Source organism: Chiloscyllium plagiosum, unplaced genomic scaffold (genome assembly GCF_037043375.1).
Source record: "Chiloscyllium plagiosum isolate Xiang-an unplaced genomic scaffold, Cpla_swu_hap1 HiC_scaffold_22, whole genome shotgun sequence".
Classification (NCBI taxonomy): Eukaryota; Metazoa; Chordata; class Chondrichthyes; order Orectolobiformes; family Hemiscylliidae; genus Chiloscyllium; species Chiloscyllium plagiosum.
Window position 1 is genome coordinate 18515795 of NW_028270160.1, and position 21955 is coordinate 18537749.

The following is a 21955-nucleotide window of genomic DNA, read 5'->3' on the forward strand; positions in this document are numbered from 1 at the left end:
GGGATTGAGATCCTTCTCTTAGCGACAAAGTGAATCATTGTCAGACTTCAATCTCCAGGAGCAGAGCTCTGACGGAGGAGCAAAGCGAATTGAATAGTCAGGTGAAGAAAGAACCTAAAGTAATTCAGCAATTCCTTACCATCTATGGTCATTCACACAGATGTGGCATTGCTTCCACTATGAATGTCTACTCCATCCGTTCTTTGGTTTTGCTCTGGCTGATTACTTACAGGATCCAGAATGTGACTTTTGCCGCATGATGAACTATCGATTCTTCTAATGTGATCTATCTTAACTTCCTACTGCACTTCAATGAGCACAGGCTTTACTGGGAATGATGGCATGGTGAGTACAAGTAATGCATGTAAGGAAATAAATCATGAATAAATCCAGAATATTTAAGCTTTTAAACCCATATCAAGTTTAAAATAATTCTCCCATTGGGTTCCATTCTCTGCAATAGGTTGTGATCTAAGCAAGTAGTGGGTATAAAATGTGATTAGATAAATATAGGCAAATGGTGAAAATATCATCCCCTTACTGCTTGTAGACACGGATTGCGTACCAACATGCTTCACTTCAGAATTGAACTGGGCTGTGCGTTCGTCCCCACAATTCCCAGACAGGTGATTACTTTTGAGCTCTCTCTGATGAAGAGTGGGCAGTAAATCAGTGAAACAAATTGGGGACAAAAAAATGAGGGAAGAGCTTGTTAGGAAGCTCGTACTGATTAGTGCAAACAATGATTGTGTACTGACTGGTGATTACAAGTACTCTACTGATTCTGCACTATGTTTACTGATGAGCACGGATGTATTTATCAGCAGTGGATATAATATATAAGATCTAGCATCTCCGTGGTATGGATATCCCCATTCTTGAGGTTAGTTTGAATTTTACCCCAAGCCAAGAGGATCTCCAGAAAGAGCTATGTTAGAATCATAGAAACCCTACAGTGCAGAAAGAGGCCATTTGGCCCATTAAGTCTGTACTAACATACTGAAGAATATCATCCCTGTAAACTTGCATGTTATTTTTACCAAGGTTAATGTACCTAACCTGCTCATCCCTGGAGACTACAGGGCAATTATTGTTAAGCATAGCCAATCCATCTAACCTTTGGATTGTGGGAGGAAACCAGAGCACCCAGAGGAAATCCATGCAGACAACGGGAGAAAATACAATGTCCATACAGACAGTTGTCCAATGCTGGCTCCCTGGCATTGTGAGGCAGGAAGCTAACTATTGCCACCGTGCCACCATGGTATTGAGTAGGATAAACAAGACGTGTCACAAACACCACTCCAAAGATGTGAAATGCACTGATTATTTTTACATATAATTATATAATATGAGGAGTGAAATAAATCATTGGGATATATTTTTGAGAATAAGGTATATTTATATCAGCTAAAATATATGAACATAATGTTATTTTTTAAAATGTGGAATTTTCTAAAAATTATTATGGAGCAATTTTGCTTTTAATATTAATTTATCAACACCAGAAAAGATTTTATTAAACTGTGATTATGAGTTAGAATGTTAAAAATCATACAACACCAGGTTATAGTCCAACAGGTTTAATTGGAAGCACTAGCTTTCGGAGCGTCGCTCCTTCATCAGGTGATTGTAGAGGTCACAATTGTAAGGCACAGAATTTATAGCAAAAATTTACAGTGTGATGTAACTGAAATTATACATTGGAAAAATACCTTGATTGTTTGTTAAGTCGCTCATCTGTTAGAATGACCATGTTAAGTTTCACTTCTTTCATATGTAAATCACAAAACGTTTTTTAAAAAGTTACATTCTCAGGTTAACTTTAACAATTGATGTCAGCCCAGATAATGTGTTGAAGGTGTTCGCCCCCCTGTTGCTGTCTGTGCCATAATGTTTAGACTGATTCTAATCTTAAAAAAATAAGTTGACAGAGTCTTACATGGATTCATGCAGTTTTTGAGCAAAGTACAATGTAACTCTCCAAGTACCAATTCATCCCACAAACATATATGTGTATATGCATATGTGGGTTTGTATATGTATGTGTGGAGTGGGAGGTTGTGAGTGTCTGTGAGAGAGAGTGTATATGTGTGTGTGAGTGTAAAGTAGTCTAAGTCTGTGAGAGGGTGCGTGTGGGAGTGTGTGTCTGTAGTAGTGTGTGTGCGCACGTGTCTGTGTATAGGATTGCCTGTGTTTGTGTATATATATATATAGTGCAATGGTGGTCACCTGTTGTGTGACATGAACCCAAGGTCCCGTTTGAGGCCCTCCGTATGGTAACTGTACCATTCGGTACCCATAGGGAAGGCCTCAACTGGGACCTTGGGCTCATGTCACACTACAAGTGACTACCATTGCACTATACACACACAGACACTCCTATGCGCACGCTTGCACACACACATACACATATACATTTGTGGGATGAATTTGTACTTGCAGAATTACATTGTACTTTGCTCAAAAATTACATGAATCCATATAAGACACTTAATTCATTTTTTAGATTAGAATCAGTCTAAGCATTATGGCACAGACAACAGCACACAGGGGGCGAACACCTTCAACATATTATCTGGGCTGACACCAATTGTTAAAGTTAACCTGAGAGTGTAACTTTTAAAATAAGTTTTGTGACAATCAAGGTATTTTTCAATGTATAATTTCAGTTACATCAGACTGTAAACTTTTGTTATAAATTCTGTGTCTTACAATTGTGTATTCCACAACCACCTGATGAAGGAGCAGCTCTCTGAAAGCTACTGCTTCCAATTAAACCTGTTGTACTATAACCTGGTGTTGTGTGATTTTTAAACTTTGTGGTGATGATTGTGGTTGCATCAGTGTACCGTGTTCCAGCACTCTTTGTGACAACTCCCATATTGAAGCAGTACATGTCCAAATAGAGCAAAACTTAAACAATATCCAGACTTGGGCTGACATGTAAAAAATGACATTTAAGCCAAGCAATTGCGAGGCAATGATCATCAGTGGTGAATCTAATCATCACCATTTGATTCTCAGTAGGATTACCATCGCTGAATCCCACACTATCAACATCTGGGGGGGCTTACCATTAACCAGAGCCTCAAATAGACTAGCTAATATAAGTACTATGACTACAAGAGCAGATCAGAGATTAGGAATCTTGTTACATGTAACACACCACCTGACTCCACAATGTCTGTCTATTGTCTACAAGTGCAACTTGGGAGTTTGATAGAGTACTCCTTGCTTGCCCCCTGGAGAAATGTGGCTCCAACAACACTCATGCCCACTTGTTTGGCAAATCATCCACAAACATTCAACAAGGTGCGCTGCAGAAATTCGCCCAGCTCCTTTAACTGCACTTTCCAAACTCTGGTCCACCACCATCCAGAAGAAAAGGGCAGAAGATGGATGGTAACACAGCAACCATCCTGATTTAAAGTAATATTGCCATTTCTTCAGTGTCTCTAGGTTAAAATCCTGCAACTGACTCCTTAATAACATTGTTGTCCTGGAATATTGCATGCAGTTTTGGTCTCCTTTTCTGAAGAAGGATGTTGGGGCAACAGAAGGAATGAGTGAAGAATTATTATGGATTGACACCTGGGATTGCCAGATTGATGTATGAAGAGAGCCCAGAATAATTAGGACTGTGTTCTGAGGAAGGGTCAGTCTACCTAAAACATTAACCCTGATTTCTCTCTACAGATGCTGCCAGACCTGCTGAGCTTTTCCAGCAACTTCTGTTTTTGTTACAATTAGGACAGTTTACTAAAATTTAGAATGAGTGGGAATCTCATAGAAACCTATACAATATAGTTAAAAATCACAAAACATCAGGTTATAGTCCAACAAGGTTTATTTGAAAGTATTAGCTTTCGGAGCACTGTTCTTTCATCAGTAGCTGTCCTGATGAAGGAGCAGCGCCCCAAAAGCTAGTGCTTCCAAATAAACCTGTTGGACTATAACCTGATGTTTTGTGATTTTTAACTTTGTCCACCCCAGTCCAACACCGGCACCTCCTCATCATTTAGAAAAGGTAAACACAGGAAGAGTGTTTATGATGACCAGGGAGAAAGTGAGGGCTGCAGATGCTGGAGATCAGAGCTGAAAATGTGCTGCTGGAAAAGCGCAGCAGGTCAGGCAGCATCCAAGGAACAGGAGAATCGACGTTTCGGGCATAAGCCCTTCTTCAGGAATAGGGAGTCCAGAACCAGGAGTCACAGTTTAAGGGTGTGGGCTAGGTTATTTATGACAGAGTTCAAGAAAACTTTCTTCACTCAGAGAGTGGTGAGCATGTGGAATTCTCTACCACAGAAAAAAACGCTGAAGTCAAAACATTGAATGTTTTCAAGGGTGAGTTAGATATAGTTCTTAGGATGAAAAGGATCGAAGAGGGATAAAGCAGGAACAGGATATTGGGTTGGATAACCATCATGATCATTCTGAATGGTGGAGCAAGTTTGAAGGGCCCCACTCCTCCTATTTTCCATTTTATATCTACCTACAGCAAATTGCAGCAGTTTAAAGGTAGTTCACCACCATCTTTTCAAGGGCAGTTAGGGATGGGCAATAAATGCTGACCCAGCCAGAAATACCCACATATCCAGAACAAATTTTAAAAAGACCAGAGAGCAATGATTTTGCCTCATCTTTGTTTTAATTAAGTTATCTGTCTTTTTAAACAATAATCCCTACTTCTACATTCTTTCACAAGAGGAAATATTCTCTCCATGTCTACCTTGTCAAGATGTCTCCTGTTTCAATCAGCTCTTATTCTTCTGCACACTGGTGGATTTAAGCATAGACCTCCCTTTCTAAGACCACTCACCCATTCCAGGTATTAACCTATTGAGCCTTCTCTGAACTGTTTCCAATGCTTTATAACCTTCCTGAAACAAGGGGACCAATAATGTACACAGTACTTTAGATGACATCTCAGCAATGCCCTGTATAAATGAAACATAACCTTCCCTGCTTTTGAATTCAATTCCTCTCACCGTAAACCATCTTTGTATTAGCTTCCCTTATTCCTTGCTGTACCCACATACTGGCCTTTTGTGATTCATGCACCAGGACACCCCGATCCCTCTGCATCTCAGAGCTCCACAATCTCTTATCATTTGGATATGTGTTTTTATGCTTCCTGGCATTGTGAACAATTTCAAAGTTTCAACAATATACTCCATTTGTCAGTTCTTTACCCAATCACTTTAATTACCCATATCTCTTTGGAGCCTCATTTAGTTCTTCATGAACTTTTGCTTGCCATCTATCTTTGTTTCATCAGAACATTTAGCAACAATACATTCTCTCTCTTCAACCAAGTCACTTATATAAAGTGTAAACAGTTGAGTTCCCAGCTCCAATCTCTGTGGAACATCACTCATGAAGTATTGCTAACCTTATAAAAGTCTATTCACATAAGGACAGAACAAGGATGAGTATGCTATTTGTCCTCTTGAGTCTGCCCTCTGAGTAATGGCTGATTTGCCCCAACTCCTCTTCCCTGTCAGTTCAGCTTAGATTCCCTTTCAAAAGGTCTTTCAAAAAATCTACCTATCTCCTCTCTAAATAGTTTCAGTGATCTAGCCTCCATAAAACTCTGAACTGGAGAATTCCAGACATTCAATAACCTTTGGGAGAGGAATTTCTTTCACATTTCTATTTTAAATGGAGTATGCCCTTACTCTGTCCCCTAGTTTGAGATTCTCCTAATGGAACCATCATCATAACATCTACTCTGTCAAGTGCCCTCAGAATTTTAATTCTGAAGAGGGTCACTCATCTTGAACTATTAACTCTGCTTTCACTCCATAGATGCTGCCAGACCTGCTGAGTTTCTGCAATTTCTGTTTTTGTTTCAGAATTCCAGCATCTGAGTTCTTTATTTTATTTCCCTTAGAACCTTGTATGTTTTAATTGGATCACCTCTTTGTCTAAATTCTAATGAATAAAGGCCTAACCTGTTTAGCCATTTTTGATTAGTCAGTCCTTCATCTCAGGAATCAGCCTAATGAATCCCTTTTGAACTCCGATGCTAATATATCCTTTGTGAAGTGCAGATACAAAACTGTATTCAGTACTCCAGATACAGATTAACCAACACCCTGCACAGTTATAGAGTCATAGAGATGTACAGCATGGATGTGATAGGCTTGCCTATTTTCAACCCCGTTGCAATAAAGGCAAAATATTCTACTTCCCAATTTAATTACATCATGCACCTGCATACTAATAGGTTGTGTTTCAAACACCTACCTACCTATCCTGTTTCCTTTTAGAAAGCCAATTTCAATCCATATTAATATTGCAAATCTCTACACCGTGAACTTTTATTTTCTGAAATAACCTTTAGTATAGCATCTAAAAACAGAACATGCACCAGTTCCCCTTTAGCCATCACATGATACTTCCTCAAAGAAGTCCAAAGACTGGTTAACAATGACTTCCTCTGCACAAAATCAGTGTGCAGTATTTAACTGAGGGGTCATTGGGAAACAAAGGTACTGGGATCAGAATAGCAGAGGTTTAAAGATATGCAAACAAAATGTGACTAGCAGAATGCTTTTTCCCATGTTTTGCCTTACTAGGGTAGTTGGAAATCAAGCCTCACTATTCCTGGAGTGGTCGCAAATGTTAAAGATTTTATAAATATATGCAAAATTCCTTAATCTACCAGCTTGAGGAACACACTCATAAGGATTCTGTACTTCACAAGGATTACTATTTATTACAAATAAATAGATTCTAACTACAAGTACACAGTTATGAATCATTAACATATAATTTTACCACTTTGAGAAAGTGTCATAGCCCCCTTAAATATCTCATCTTACACACAAATGCTGACAACTATAAAAAGAAAGGGGTTTATTGAGACAGGGAAAGTCTGGGAATGTAGTATAATGGTACCTACCCACAGGATTTGTTGAGATGACGCTTTTGGCTTTTTTGGATTTGCTGCTCCCCAATCCATCTTCTCCAGGTACTCTCACGTGTCTGCAGAAGACACAGTTTGGTTTGCACTATAAAGTCTCTGACTTATTAGGTAAAAGCTGTAGCTCTCAGCAACCGATGAGGGAAATAAATGGGCTTCTTGCTTGAGCTGTTTTATACTGTAGAGAAAGAGACAGCTCCATCCCTTTCTGGAAATCTGATGGCTTCTGACCAACTGTTCGCACGTGCAAGCTGTCATCAACAACTGGACACTAGTCCATAGACCAATCAGCTACTTGGCGCCAGCCAAATCTTCCTTTGCCCACATTCCCTGGCTCCAAGTGGTCTGTAGCTAGCACTTTCCCACCACTTGAACAAACAGGGTATAAATAACACTTACATTAAGTCTTAGAAACCTGCTTTTTAAAGGTCAGTAATCCTGTCCTTTAGTGATGTTGATTTGTTCAGTTGGCTGGTAGCTAGTCTGTGATGTACAGTAACACCAACACAGTGTGGTTCAATTCCCACACTGGCTGAGGTTGCCATAAAAGAATCTCCTTCTTAATCTCTCTGCTCCCCTGAGATGCGGTGACCCTCATATTAAACCACCACCAGTGTTCGCTCTCTAATGAGAGAGTTGGTAAAACTATGGTGGCTTTACCTTTTCTAGTAATCCTTTCCATATTCCTTCATTTTCAAAACAATCTTTTTCCAATTTCAGTCTGCAATCAAAAATACAGAAAAATTCAATCAATGGTTTTTAAATCAGGGTAAATAGGGGCATAAAAAGTTCCCCGATCTGGCTAGAAAATGTAAAGAGGGGAGCCCGACCCTCTGCTGAATGCACAGGAGGTAGCTTATTTTCAATTTTAGAAGTAACAACGAAAGTTGCCAAATAAATAAACTATTGATGAGAAAACTACTTGGCCTAAAAGTAAAGGAGCCTTCACCTCTGCTGGTTAAGCAGGGTGATTGGCCATCCGTATTTGAGGGACATCAGGTAAGTTCTTAAATAGATCCACAGCTGCTCAGGAAACTGCCTCTTCCAGATATAAAAGAACTGCAGGGCAGAGCAGCAGATATCCCAAAGGACTTGAGACACAATAGGGACATACACAAGTCTCAAACTAGGCCTAAAGACTTTGAAGGAAAGAAGCCTGTATCCCTGCTAGATGAACAACAGCTCTGGCTAGCCAAAGCTTAACTTCCAGCTTCGAAGGAGAACAGGAGTTTCCAAAATAGGCATGCAGATAGTGAAATAGGTGCCTCATCTGGTTGAATAGTCAAAGCCAAAAAAGCAACAAACACAGAGAGAGCAGTAGCATCTGAAGGATTATGAGACAGGTTGGGACTAACCCATCCCCAAAGTAACTGAACAGGACAGGTGATCTTGAAATCCTGCTGCAGGTGTGAATGCCACAGCAAAGCTGAAATGCAGATAAACATAATTAACCAATGAGGTTCTGGCAAAAGGTGCCCCATCTGAGAGTAGCCAGAAGGGGTCAGTTGAGAAGGAGAAAGTGAGGAGTCCCCTAGCTTCCAGGCTGGCACACACCAGAATTGTAAACTCAAAAGCCCAGTTAACCTTTGTGACCAAAGAGCAGTGGGAGGATTTAAACCCTTTGCTTAAGAAATTTAAAGACTTCCACACACATTAGCTGATGTGGACCCAATAACAGTCCTGAGAAGAAGCCCCACCAATAAATCAAAATTACTATGAGCAGAACCTTGACAAGCTGACACATCAGGCAGAATATCCAGGACATGATGTACAATTGAATAATTGAGCCTAAGCAGTGCAGCTGGAGCTCCCCGTTATACTGTTCCCCAAACCAGACAGTTCAAAATCGTGCCACATGTACCCCTGGAATGTGAGTGCTGTGATCAGAATAGACTCCTACACAATTCCACACATTAAGAATTATATAGACAAGGTGGTCCATTTGCTCCAACTCAACAAAACCAACCTTTCAACAAAATACTGGCAAGTCCCGTGACCACGAGTGTGAGAGAACTCTGCACTTTATTCCACCAAAGAAGGCCCTATGCCAAAATAAGACACTGCTCCTTTGGTTTAAAATAAATGTCTCAGCAGTATGTCAGAAATTGACAAACCAGGTAATATTGTGGTTGTATTTAGCAACCTTGCATTGTTCTTGGATAACCTGATCATTCTACAGCACCTAACAGCAACACAGATGGTGTGGACTGTGGAGAGCCAAGAGCTTTTAAAACAAAGTTTAAAATCATATTGCTCTGCAGACCACTGTTTGGAATTCCTAGAAGACTATAAAATTGCCAATGATTGATGGAATTTGCCCCTGCAACCTTTTACCTTGAAAAAAATCATTACATCACGAGAAAGAACATAGTTCACATTTGGGACAAGGCATCAGCGAAGACGGTCAGAATGCAATAGGAAATAGACATGGCATCTGCAGGTTTGACTTTCAAAATTGAATTAATTAGTCCTGGAATTTTGTTGTCACTTCAGTTTTCTAGTGAACCAATGAAACAATAAAAATTGTAATTCTCCATGTAAAACTACTGTTTTCTTGACATTTATCAAGCAGAAGAACTCTTGTGAGTATATGAATTATAAGCAATTGTAGGCCAATCAGTCTTAGAGCTGTACAGCATGGAAACAGACCCTTCAGTCCAACTCATCCATGCCTACCAGAGATCCGAAATTAATCTAGTCCCATTTGACAGTATTTGCCAGCCTCTAAACCCTTCATATTCATGTACCCATCCAGATGCCTTTTAAATGTTGTAATTGTACCAGCCTCCACCACTTCTTCTGGCAGTTCATTCCATACATGCACCACCCTCTGCATGAAAAAGGTGCCCCTTAGGTCCTTTTTAAATCTTTCCCCTCTCATCTTAAACTTATGCCCTCTAGTTTTGGATTCCGCTACCCTGGGAAAAAAAACCTCGTCTATTCACCCTGGCTATGCCCCTCATAATTTTATAAACTTCTATAACGTCACCCCTCAGCCTCCAATGCTCCAGGGAAAATAATCCCAGCCTATTCCATCTCTCCCTATAGCTCAAACACTCCAACCCTGGCAACATCTTGTAAATCTTTTCTGAACCCTTTCAAGTTTCATAACATCCTTCCGATAGCAAGGAGACCAGAGTTAAACACAGCATTCCAAAAGTGGCCTAACCAATGTCCTGTACAGCCTCAACATAACCTCCCAACTCCTATACTGAATGTACTGACCAATAAAAGGAAACATCACAAATGCCTTCTTCACTATCCTATCTACTTATGACTCAACTTTCAAGGAAATTTTTACCTTCACTCGAAGGTCTCTTTATTCAGCAATACTCCCAAGGACCTTACCATTAAGTGTATACATCCTGCCCTGATTTGCCTTTCCAAAATGTAGCACCTCTCATTTATCTAAATTAAACTCCATCTGCCATTCCTTGACCCATCGACCCATTGGCCCATCTGATCAAGGTCGCATTGGACTCTGAGGTAACTTTCTTGGCTGTACACTACGCAACCAATTTTAGTGTCATCTGCAGATTTACTAACGATACCTCCCACGTCACATCGAAATCATTTATATAAATGACAAGCAATGACCCAGCACTGATCCTTGTGGCACACCCCTGGTCACAGGCCTCCAGTCTGAAAAGCCATCCTTCATCACCACCACCAGAGTCTGTGTCCTTTGAGCCAGTTCTGTATCTAAATGGCTAGTCCTCCCTGTATTCCATGTGATCTAACCATGCTAACCAGTCTAGCATTTGGAACCTTGTTGACCGCCTTACAGAAGTCCATATAGATCACGTCCACTGCTCTGCCTTCATCAGTCCTCTTTGTTACTTCATCAAAATAATTCAAGTTAGTATGACACAATTTTCCATGCACAAAGTCATTTTGACTATGCTTAATCAATCCTTGCTTTTCCAAATACATGTAAATCTTGCCCCTCAGGATCCCCCCCCCAACAACTTGCCTACCACTGATATCAGGCTCACCGGTCTAAAGTTCCCTGGCTTTTCCTTACCACTTTTCTTAAATATTAAACATTCACCAACTTCCAGTCTTCCAGCACCTCACCTGTGACTCTCAGTGATATAAATATCTCAGCAAGGGGCCCAGCAATCAGTGCCCTAGCTTCCCACAGAGTTCTAGGGTACTATTGATCAGATCCCAGGATTCCTTTGAGCCTGTCACACCATTCAATAAGATCATGGCTAATCTGTTTTCTGATAGTTGGATCACTGAACTGGAATGAGCTCTAATCCATATTCTTGACATAATGACACACTGTGTACAGAGATTCTCATGAATACACACACAATATTGTACACAGCAAAATATCTCATGCAGTGTCTAACCTATCAACTTTTTTTTTCCTTTACCAGCTGCTTATTCTGAAAGGGCAATATCCTCAGGACTTAGATTCATTTATTGATATTCAGTTCTCTCTGCTGGATCATTTGACACAATCTATACATGAGAGATAACTATACATGACGTGTGATGGCAGATGTATTGGACCACCCTGGACTTCAGTGATCCAAATCGAATGCAATGATCCTGAGTAAACTATGAGAGAAAGAAGTCAATTCAAATTGCTGTGAATCCACATATAAAAGGAAACATGCTCTTTTGATTTTAGAATTGAACTGGTACAAGTAAGTCACTTTCAATTTAAGCAAATCTCTCAGCTCTGTTCAACTTTTCACAATATTATTTTGATTTTCCATTGAATATTTTTGTACCAATGTTGCAGTTTTAATAGACAAAACAAGCAATCGTTTGTGGAAATCGTGACAAATCACCTTGAGGTTCCCATGTCGTGATAATAATTTGCATTATACCAACTGCATTTCAAGGATTTTATTGGACAAAATTTACATTCCAACTGACTTTAAATATAACAGTAGTATAACGAAATGAATTGGTCTGTGGCTAATCATATGGATCCATGCATGATACACATTAGGTCCTTCAATAATGAATCAAACCCAAGTGATACAATTGAACACAATAAATATCCACACAATCAACATCATCTGTTGATTGGATCCAAGCAACAGGAACCAGGCTATGTTAAAATTCCCGTCACTGTATTTTATGTTTTACTTTTTCTCTTCGGTGTATTTGCAAATGGTTTGAGCATTTTGACTTTACTAAAGAATGGACGGATGAAAGTCAGTGCCATTCGCTTTTACCTCCTCAGTCTGGCACTGGCTGATCTGCTACTCCTATTGACCATACCTGTGACTGTGTACCGGTACTATTGGCAGTACTATCCCTGGCTGCTCAGTAACCCTGTCTGCAAACTCTATTTTATGATCCGACAGATCTACTGTGCTGCAACTAGCTGGACTATCATTGCCTTTACAGCTGAGCGTTACATTGCCATTTGCCATCCAATGTGGTCAATCACTAGTCTACGACAATCTCGAATGGTTTATCTATTGGCAGCGATCTGGGTCTTGTCAGTTATCTCAGCTGTACCATTTGCCATTGTTTATGGGCAATCAGCTGCCTGTATTCTGGACTATACTGCCACTTCCCAGGATAAAGCTGTTTTCTATTCCACTGTGTGCGAGATGTCTGAGCAAGAGCCATTTACAATCTACAAGACCATGGTTCAGCTGAGAAGTATCCTATGCTTCTTCGTTCCACTTACTGTGATTATCATTTTTCACCTGTTAATATTTCGACATTTGAGTGTAAATAGTCGGCAGCGGGAAGAGATGGGATTAACCCATCCATGGAGAGGTCAATATTCAAACTCCTTCACTACTTCTGGAAATTTGCCTGGAACAGAAAGAAAGGCCCTTCAACTGATGGGTGAGTAAATATCTTCGTTATCATTCTTTGCAATTAATAAGGCAAAGCTCATATATTGCATAATAGGTAAGACAACCTTATGACAAGGATCAGTTGGGACTAGCTGGGATGCAAAAATTAGGATAATCGGTTTCATTCTGAATGGCAGGATGTGAGAAAATGGATTTGTACTCAGGGCCTCCCCTTTCCACTTTCTCAAATGAAAATAAGGATGGCTGTGAAAATACAGGCCTTGCAGGGGACACATACATTTTAACGACAAATGAAATAAACGCATATTTATCAATTATTTATAAGAAACAATAAAGTTATGTATAAGATTGCAGTGTGGAGACACAGTAAGTTATATGTGGATTGGTGCACATATCACATTGGTCTGCAGTTGAAGTGAGAAAGTGAAAGGGACTTGTCAATTCCCATAGGGAGTTCCCTACATTTAGTTTGGTCACTAAATCTCAGGAAAGATATATAGACCTTGGAAGGAATACAGCTAATTCATGTCATAAGGTTGACAATTTGTAATATAGGAGATTGGCACAAACATAGCATGCTCTACAGCAGGCTTGTCCAGCAGGTGCCATCCAGACCACCATGTGGTCTGTTGTGGAGTCCTTCATCAGTGCATGGAGCCTTTGGTCAAAAACAAAATGCTGCAGATGCTGGAGATCTGAAATAAAAATGGAAAGTACTCAAAAATCATGGCAGGTTTGGCAGCACCTGTGGAGGGAAAAATAGAGTTAATAGTTCAAATCCCATGACTCGTCTTCGGAACTAAACAGAGCTGGAAAATGATGATGTTTATGTTGTTGACAAAGGGTAAGGAGAAGTGAGTGGAACTGACACTGAGGGTGCCCAGAGCAAAACAAAATGGGAATGCTAATATTGATAAAGGAGAAATCTTGTTGCAAAGTAAGCATTAATAATAGGTGCAGATTATGGGAAATAGGTCAGCCATGCTGAAACAAGACTCTGGGGATGGCTAAGACGCCAGGCATAATCAAAATGGAAGACAGTAGTCACATTATAAAGTTATTGAACTCAATGTTGAGCTCTGAAAGCTATAAAATGCTGCGATGGAAAATGAGGTACTTTTCCTCCGACTTGTATCGAGCTTTGCCAAAACATTACAGCATGCCTAAACCAACAATGTTAGCATGGGAGCGAGAGGCTGTATTAAATTGACAAGCAACCACAAGGTCAGGGTTATTCTCACAGACAGAGTAGAAGTGATGCCTGTGGAGAACTCATCTAGTCTGCATTTGGCCTTGCGAGCATGGAGACTACTATGCGGAACACCTTTGGATGAGTGGGCAAGTAGCTAGGTGAGCGGGTAGATGGGTAACTGGGTAAATCTGTGTGTGAGTGAACGGCCAGGTGAGTGAGAGGTTGTTTGAGATAGTGTGTGACTGAGTGATTGGCCATGTCAGTGAGTGAGTGATCGAATGGCCAAGTGGGTGAGTGGCCAGGTGACTGAATTAGTGGATGACTAAGTGGCTGGATGGGTGACAGGCAAGATTAATAAGTGTGTGACTGATTGGAAGCTTGGATGAGAGGCTGGGTGAATGTGTGTATGACTGAGTGGCAGGATCGATGAGATGCTGGATGGGTGAGGGACCAAGTAGATGAGTGGTTGAGTAGATGAGAGGCCGTATGAGTATATGGCCAAATGAGGGAGTGGTCAAGTGATTGAGTGGCTGGGTGAATGAGTGGATAACAGAGTATGTAACCAAGTGGGAGTGTAGTCGAGTGGATGAGTGGCCGAATGGGTAAGTGAATCAATGGGTGAGTGAGTTAATGGGTAAGTGAGTGGTCAAGTGAGTGAACTGTTCAACATGTGATCAAATCGATGATTGAGTAACTGGTTGAGTGAATGAATGGCTGGGTTAGTTAGTGGCTGCGTGAGTGAGTGAATAAGCAAACAAATTCCTCTGTCCATTCTTCTCCACTTCACAGTCTTTTTCTCTTTCTAACTCTGCGTCTTAACCACAAAGGCAAATAAAAGAGGCTTTGTTAGTTAACCATGAGGCTACTTCTTTTAAAACTGCAAATTTTATAATTTACTATGGTGGGATTTGGGCCCTCATCCCAAGAGTGACAATACCACAACACAATCTGCTGCTTGGTACCACTTCATATCTTTATTATTGATTATTCATATAATTAAATGGCTGACCTCCTCACTCCCCAAAAACTGTCCACAAGCCACAAGAATGATGGAATTCTCCCCACTTGCCCAGATGGGTGCAGCTCCGACAACATTCAAGAAGCTTGACATAATCTGGGACAATGCAGTCCCTTGATTGGCTCCACATCCACAACATTCACGAAGGTTCCTTAGATATCACCTTCCAAGAAAAGATAACTGCAGCAGATTCATGGGAGCACTACTGTCTGCAAGTTCCCCTCCAAAGCATCCACCACCCTGACTTGGAAATACATTGCTGTTCCTACACTGTTACTGGGTCAAAATCCTGGAAGAATCTCTAAAACAGCATTTTGGGTATATCCACACCAAATGGATTGAAGTAGTTCAAGAGGGCAGCTTACCACCAAAGCAACTAGGAATGGGCAATAAATGTTGGCCCAGCCAGAAACACCCTCATCCTGTGAATGAATATTTTTAAAAGTCAGTTTATTGTTGTGGATTTTTTCCCCCTTTGAAATTCACATTCACAGTTATGGAGAATTTTACCTTTATTCAATTTGTTTACTCCATCCCATCACACCTGACCGAGGGAGAGAAAAATGGAAATTCCCCACCACCCCATGCAAAGTGATTGAACAGCCCTGCTCTGCAGTGATCTATGATAGATGGAAAGTGTGGACAACAACAATTGAGTGATACTAAACCAACACCTTCGTTCAAAAGGGAGAAAAAATAAATTACATTTCTGTAATGCCTTTCACAACCACTGGACATCTCACTGTCAATCAAACACTTTTGAAGTGTAGCCATTGTTGTATGTAAGCAACCAATATATAGCAGTATACAGCAGCCAATATCCTTACACCAAGCTCCTTCAAACAGCAAGGTAACAATTATAAGGTTGTGTAAAATAGTCATTTGGTAATACAGATATAAGTATTGCGGAAAGTATCTGTGAGAAATTGCACTAACTGCCAATTTAGTATTGACAGTTGGGCTTGTAGTGTCGTATTCTTGAGTCAACTTGAACCTAATATATTGCTACAAATGGCTGTCCTCTTTGTAGGCAGAAATACCATATGTTTGCACTGTACACTTTTAAACTCAACAAAATAAATGACAGCGACTTGTTCATTCATTTCACAGGAAAAGCTGGTAGGTATAGGGAATGCTGGATGACTAAAGAACTTGAGGGTGTGGTTAAGAAAAAGAAGGAAGCATATGTCAGGTATAGACAGGGTAGATCGAGTGAATCCTTAGAAGAGTATAAAGACAGTAGGAGTATACTTAAGAGGGAAATCAGGAGGGCAAAAAGGGGACATGAGATAGCTTTGGCAAATAGAGTTAAGGAGAACCCAAAAGGATTTTACAAATACATTAAGGACATTTCGGGCAAAAGCCCTTCATCCCACTCCTCAGATGCCACCTGGCCTGCTCTGCGTTTCTAGCACCACTCTAATCTAGACTCTGATTTCCAGCATCTGCAGTCCTCACCTTTGCCTTGAGAAGAGCCATAGGTGACTTAATTGAAACATATAAGATAAGACTTGACTGGGTGGATGTGAAAAATTTCTTCTCATGGGAGAACCTACAACTAGGGGTTCAAATTAAAAGTGAAAAAATGAACGTCCATTTAAGACAGACATGAGAAAATATATTTTCTCAGAGTTGTGACTCTATCTCAAAAAGCAGCGGAAGCAGAATCTTCAAATATTTTAAGGCTGAGGTAGACAGTCTTTCATCCTCTTGGCAATCAAGAATCTATTGGGGATATGCAGTAATATAGAGGGTAAAATCAGATCAGCCAAGATCTTATTGAATGGCAGAGTGGACTACTTTCGTTCCTTGCTCGTATGATCAGAATTATATCAGCCTGGATCAAAGGGAACAGATATGAAAATGGGACTGGTTCACATAAATCATTGCTAATACTGACAATCAGAAAATGTAGGAAATGCACTTCTTCTCAGGCAGCATCTGGAAGGAAGTGCAAAATATTGACAGAACGAGAAAATATTATAGATGAAGAAAGATCACAAAAAGGACAATAAAAACACCATCCACATGAGAAAAATAAGAATAAAGACAAAAGGCACACATCAACACAACCAGAAATTTGTCTTCAGTAATTTTCCATCAAGAGTGTAAGAGATCTTGGGCTCCCAAACAGGCAGTCCTCAACAGGAATGCTGGGAGTTGGGGTTCTTGGATCAGCCCCATGATCAGTCTGACAGCCAATATAAATCATTATGACAGATTTTAACTCAGAAAACAGCACTTTCGGGGTGAGCTTATCCTTTATTGTTGCATTTAACAACTTTTAAAGATTTAATCTAGACTGGCACTTTGGTGCAATATTGATGGAATGTTGCATTGATGGAGATGCTCTCTTTTTGGATGAAACAATAAGCAAGCGTTCCATCTGTCTGAAAATTTAGATTTAAAGGATTTCACAGCATTATTATAAAATGTTTTAGTTTTCCTCTGCTGACCTTGGCAACACTCATCACTCAACCAATTCACCAAACATGGTTTAATTGGTCATTCATTTTCCTGAACATTCCTAAAATTTACCTGCTGTATTTGCTTCCACGACAGTAATCCATTGATTATAAAAAACTTTGGGGAATGTTTTTAAACATTATGTCAATGCAACATCTTTCCTATTTCTCATTAATTTCTTCCCTTCGTTTCCAGAACTGAATATACCCATTTTACAATGAAGAAGTTTGATGGAAGAGACAGTAATTTTTTGGCTCCCTTCATTGTCCAGTACTTCCTAGGAACCAAAAAACTACGCCATGTTCTTCACAGCCTGCAACACATTATCAACGAGGATGAGCACCTCGCCAAGACCTTCCCCATACCTCCACTGCTCACCTTTAAAAAACCATTAAACCTCAAACAGATCATTATTCATAGTAAACTACCCGGCTTTCAGGACGACTTCATTAGAAAAAAGGAGATTGAGGGGGACCTGATTGAGGTTTACAAACTCATGAAGAGTATAGATAGGGTGGATAGAGACAAGCTTTTTCCCCAAGGATTCAATAACCAGAGGTCACGCTTTCAAGGTGAGAGGTGGAAAGTTTAAGGGGGATACACGCAGCAAGTACTTCACACAGAGGATGGTGGGCATTTGGAATGCGTTGCCAACAGAGGTGGTAGAGGCAGGCACGGTAGATTCATTTAAGATGCGTCTGGACAGATGCATGAGTAGGTGGGGAGCAGAGGGATACAGATGCTTAGGAATTGACTGACAGGTTTAGACAGTACATTTGGATCGGCTCAGGCTTGGAGGGCCGATGGGCCTGTTCCTAGGCTGTAAATTTTCTTTGTTCTTTGTTCTAACTTTTCTCCCCTCTCTGCAACTGGACCCTCAACTTCCTGACCCATAGACCACAATCAGTAAGGATAGGTGACAACACCTCTTCCACAAAAATCCTCAACACTGGTGGCCTACAAGACTGCGTACTCAGCTCCTTACTATACTTCTTCTACATTCACGACAAGTGGCCAAATTCAGATCTCACTCCAATTTCAAATTTGCTGATGACACCACCGTACTGGGTAGGTTCTCAAACAAGAGCAAGACAGAGTACAACAAAGAGTTAAAGAGCTTAGTGGCATGGTGTAAAGATAACAATCTCTCCCTCAATGTCAGCAAACCAAAGGAGCTGGTCATCAACTTCAGGAAGTAGAGTGGAGGACATGCCTCTGTCTGCATCAATGGGACTGAGGTAGAGGTGGTCAAGAGCTTCAAACTCCTAGAAGTAAATATCACCAATGATCAATCCTGGTCCATCTATGTCAACTATTGTCGAGAAAGCACAACAATATCTCTACTTCTTCAGAAGGCTAAGGAAATTTGGCTTGTCACAAGGATTCTTACCAGTTTTTATAGATGCACCAACAGAAAGCATCCTATCCGGATGCATTTCAGTTTGGTATGGCAACTGCTCTGCCAAAGACCATAATAAATTACAGAGTTGTGAATGCAGCCCAGTCTATCAAGAAAACCAATCTTCTTCCAGCCACTCCATGTACACTTCCCACAGCCTAAGTCATTAACATAGACTGTAAAATCTTGAGTGCCCAATGCAGATATTGACAACGCTCCACTTGCCACAGCTGTCAATTTGACAATACTCCAATTTAGAATCATAGAATCCCTACAGCTTGGAAAGAGACCATTTGGCCCATCAAGTTTGTAGCAACCCTCTGAAGAGTATCCAACCTAGATCCAGGCTCAGCAAACTCACTCTAGCCCTGTAACTCCACATTTACCATGGCTAATCCACCTAAACTGCACATTCCCTGGTTACCACAGGACAATTTTAGCATGGTCAATCCATCCAACCTGCACATCTTTGGACTGTGGGAGGAAACCAGAGCACTCTGAGGAAACCACACAGACACAGGGAGAACATGCAAACTTCACACAGACAGTCGCCCAAGACCAGAATAGAAACCGGGACCTTGGCGCTGGAAGTTCCAGGATTTTGACCCAGTGACAGTGAAGCAATAGTCACTTGCTCTGCACAAATGTATTGCCAAACAAGGGACTGAATGGCTTATTCCTCCTCTTATGAGCCTAAACAAGATTTCTGTAGCAATATACAACTTAGAGTGGTCGTGGTTGTAGCAGCTTGACTCACATAGGCACTGACAGGCAAAGAATGTACAAATTTCCTGAAATGCATCTCCTTACAATGCTCAGCAACATAATGTAATGCACCCAAATGATTAATCTTTCAGGGAAACATGAAGAGGTCACTGAATGATTTAATTAAAGCATTTTAAAAGCTGTTATAAAAGTGTCTGCTTGGTGCTAATTAGATCTCTATTGGTGCTTGCTGAGCCATTCCTGATTATTGAGGCTACTTTAAAACATAGAAAAAGTCTCCACATCAAAGATGCTGCCGGAATACAGACTCAATTTATGGCTTTTGAAAATAAATGACTCCTTTTGGAGATGAATTAAATAGGAAAAATATAACTTGTTTGATATGAAAGCTGTGCTTTTGTAACCCAGATACCATCTCTATAGTATTTCCATGAAGTTACCATGGGAAACTAAGTGGCTTTATGCAGCATAGGAAGCATGAAGACAGCATCAGGCAAAAGTAATGGAAGTGGTATTAGTCAGGCTGCAATAAACCAACGCCACATTGAAAGTGTGGTAATGGAGCTGTTAAGAAATAACCAATTCCTCATCATATGAAATAGGTTGACTGCTGTGCAATATGTTGGATGAATGTTACTCAATAGAATTGCTGATTGTGTCTTTTGTCTTGTTACAGGAGCTGTCATCATTGCCTTTTTCGTTTGTAACTTTCCTGATACTGCTGCCACCCTGATGCACATTTACACAGAAAACTGGACTGCAAGTGTCCACACTATCTACACCTGGCTGAAGTCATACTTGTCGTTGCCATTATGGTATGTGAACAGCGCTCTCGACCCAATCCTCTTCTGCATTTCCTCTTCTTCATTCCGGAGTGCTGGGAAGCAAAGCCTGGCACCCTTAATCCCCCAGTTTGGTCAGTCACTGAATGGCCACACGCTGCATGATTCATGCATTAGTTTTTCCCAGAATTGGGCCAGGAATCGACTGACAGTTCCCCCACTCACATACAAATCCACATGGACTCTAAGTTCCTGCAGTGGAGAACTTCCTGATTCATTTGATATGCAGCAGAGAAGAGGTCTTGAACTGTTATCTTTGAGGGGTTTTTCAGAACAAAGGCATCAACAGATCTCTTCCCCTCAGAGTCTCAGACTAGTACAGCCTCTCTGTGAGTGTCTGGGATCAGCAGATCCCCTCCATCAGGAGACTCTCAGGCCAGTAGACCCTCTTCCTTAGGAGCTTCAGACCAGTAAAACCTAGACTTATCAGAAGGCTAACTGATCATCGCCCCTCTGTGAAGTGTGTTTTAGTGATGCAAATATCAGCACTTCTGCTTTCTATGGAATGCCTTTCTGTGAAGAAAAGATTACTACTTGTTCACCTTGCATGGTGTTTCAGGTCTGCAACTCTCCTTTATTCTCATTCATTCATTCATATTGGCTCAGAGTTTCTGCTGGCAGACAGTTGTTATTTCAGTGTAGGTGGGAGTTGCACATGGAAACCTTGTAAAATTCCCTTGTAGCATGCTCTGAAGGAATTTCGCAGGAAATTGAATTATAGACTTGGAGAGTTCTAATGAAATTAAGTAAAATACTACTCAGGAATTCTTAAATTAACAAATACATAGTCTAACTCCTGAGTAACTATTAAATTGACACTATACTTACCTCAAATATGTTCAACTACGCTACAACTACAATCCCCTGACTCTGAATGATGTCTCCATGCCAGACCCAACCAATTTCCCCACCCTCAATTTCTCCCAACCACCCCAATCTACCCTAAAGAGTGCATCACTTCTTCACTTTGCATCTTGTACCCTGCCACTCTCCCCACATGGCACCCTACATACTTGGCAACCTATCCACTACCTAGCTGTTACTTTACTTAAATGGCTCCCAATACTTATTGTTCTGGCATTCTGGCAATCGACTGACATGGCAGTCTAACCCCTACCAATCTACCATTTTATCCCCTCCCCAACTGGCACTCTGACTACTGTGAAAAGAAGCTATGATCTGCCTTCCTATGACCGTTCTGCACAATGAAAGAACTGTCATACTTGAAGTGTGGCTCTATATTTCAGAGGAAGCCCTGAGTGGACTCTCCTCTCAGAAACACAGAGCTCCTTCTTTCATAAAAACAGAAGGACCAGAGCGGTAATCCGCAATTCACTCCTTGGAAGGTCTGGCCCATGTGTTTGTTATGATTTCCTCAGAGACAATAACATTTTTTTTAAAATTCCAATAGCCAAATGAAAGGTTCATATGGCAAGATTTCAGGTTTTAAGATATTTTCTATTGCGAAAGAACTAAAGATGATATAGACGAAACACTATTTATCAGCATCTAATATATAAGAGTGTAGGACTCAGAAGCTGGAATGGGTGATTTGGTCCTTCAAGCCCCTCTCCTATTCAATA

At 40.6% G+C, this 21955-nt stretch overlaps 1 protein-coding gene across 2 annotated transcripts; it reads left to right on the forward strand.

Moving 5' to 3' along the window:
* The first annotated feature begins 248 nt into the window (after nucleotides 1-248).
* LOC122560977 (neurotensin receptor type 1-like) lies at nucleotides 249-21741 on the forward strand. 2 transcript variants are annotated; one of them, XM_087999187.1, is made up of 3 exons: nucleotides 249-345; nucleotides 11317-12757; nucleotides 20207-21741. In XM_087999187.1, exons 2-3 carry the CDS (start codon nucleotides 11851-11853, stop codon nucleotides 20767-20769), a joined length of 1470 nt encoding a protein of 489 aa, XP_087855313.1. In that variant the 5' UTR covers nucleotides 249-345; nucleotides 11317-11850; the 3' UTR covers nucleotides 20770-21741. The 2 variants fall into 2 exon arrangements, with proteins under 2 accessions (XP_087855313.1, XP_043568156.2); XM_043712221.2 differs by lacking the exon at nucleotides 249-345 and adding an exon at nucleotides 9288-9371.
* The last annotated feature ends 214 nt before the right edge of the window (nucleotides 21742-21955 follow it).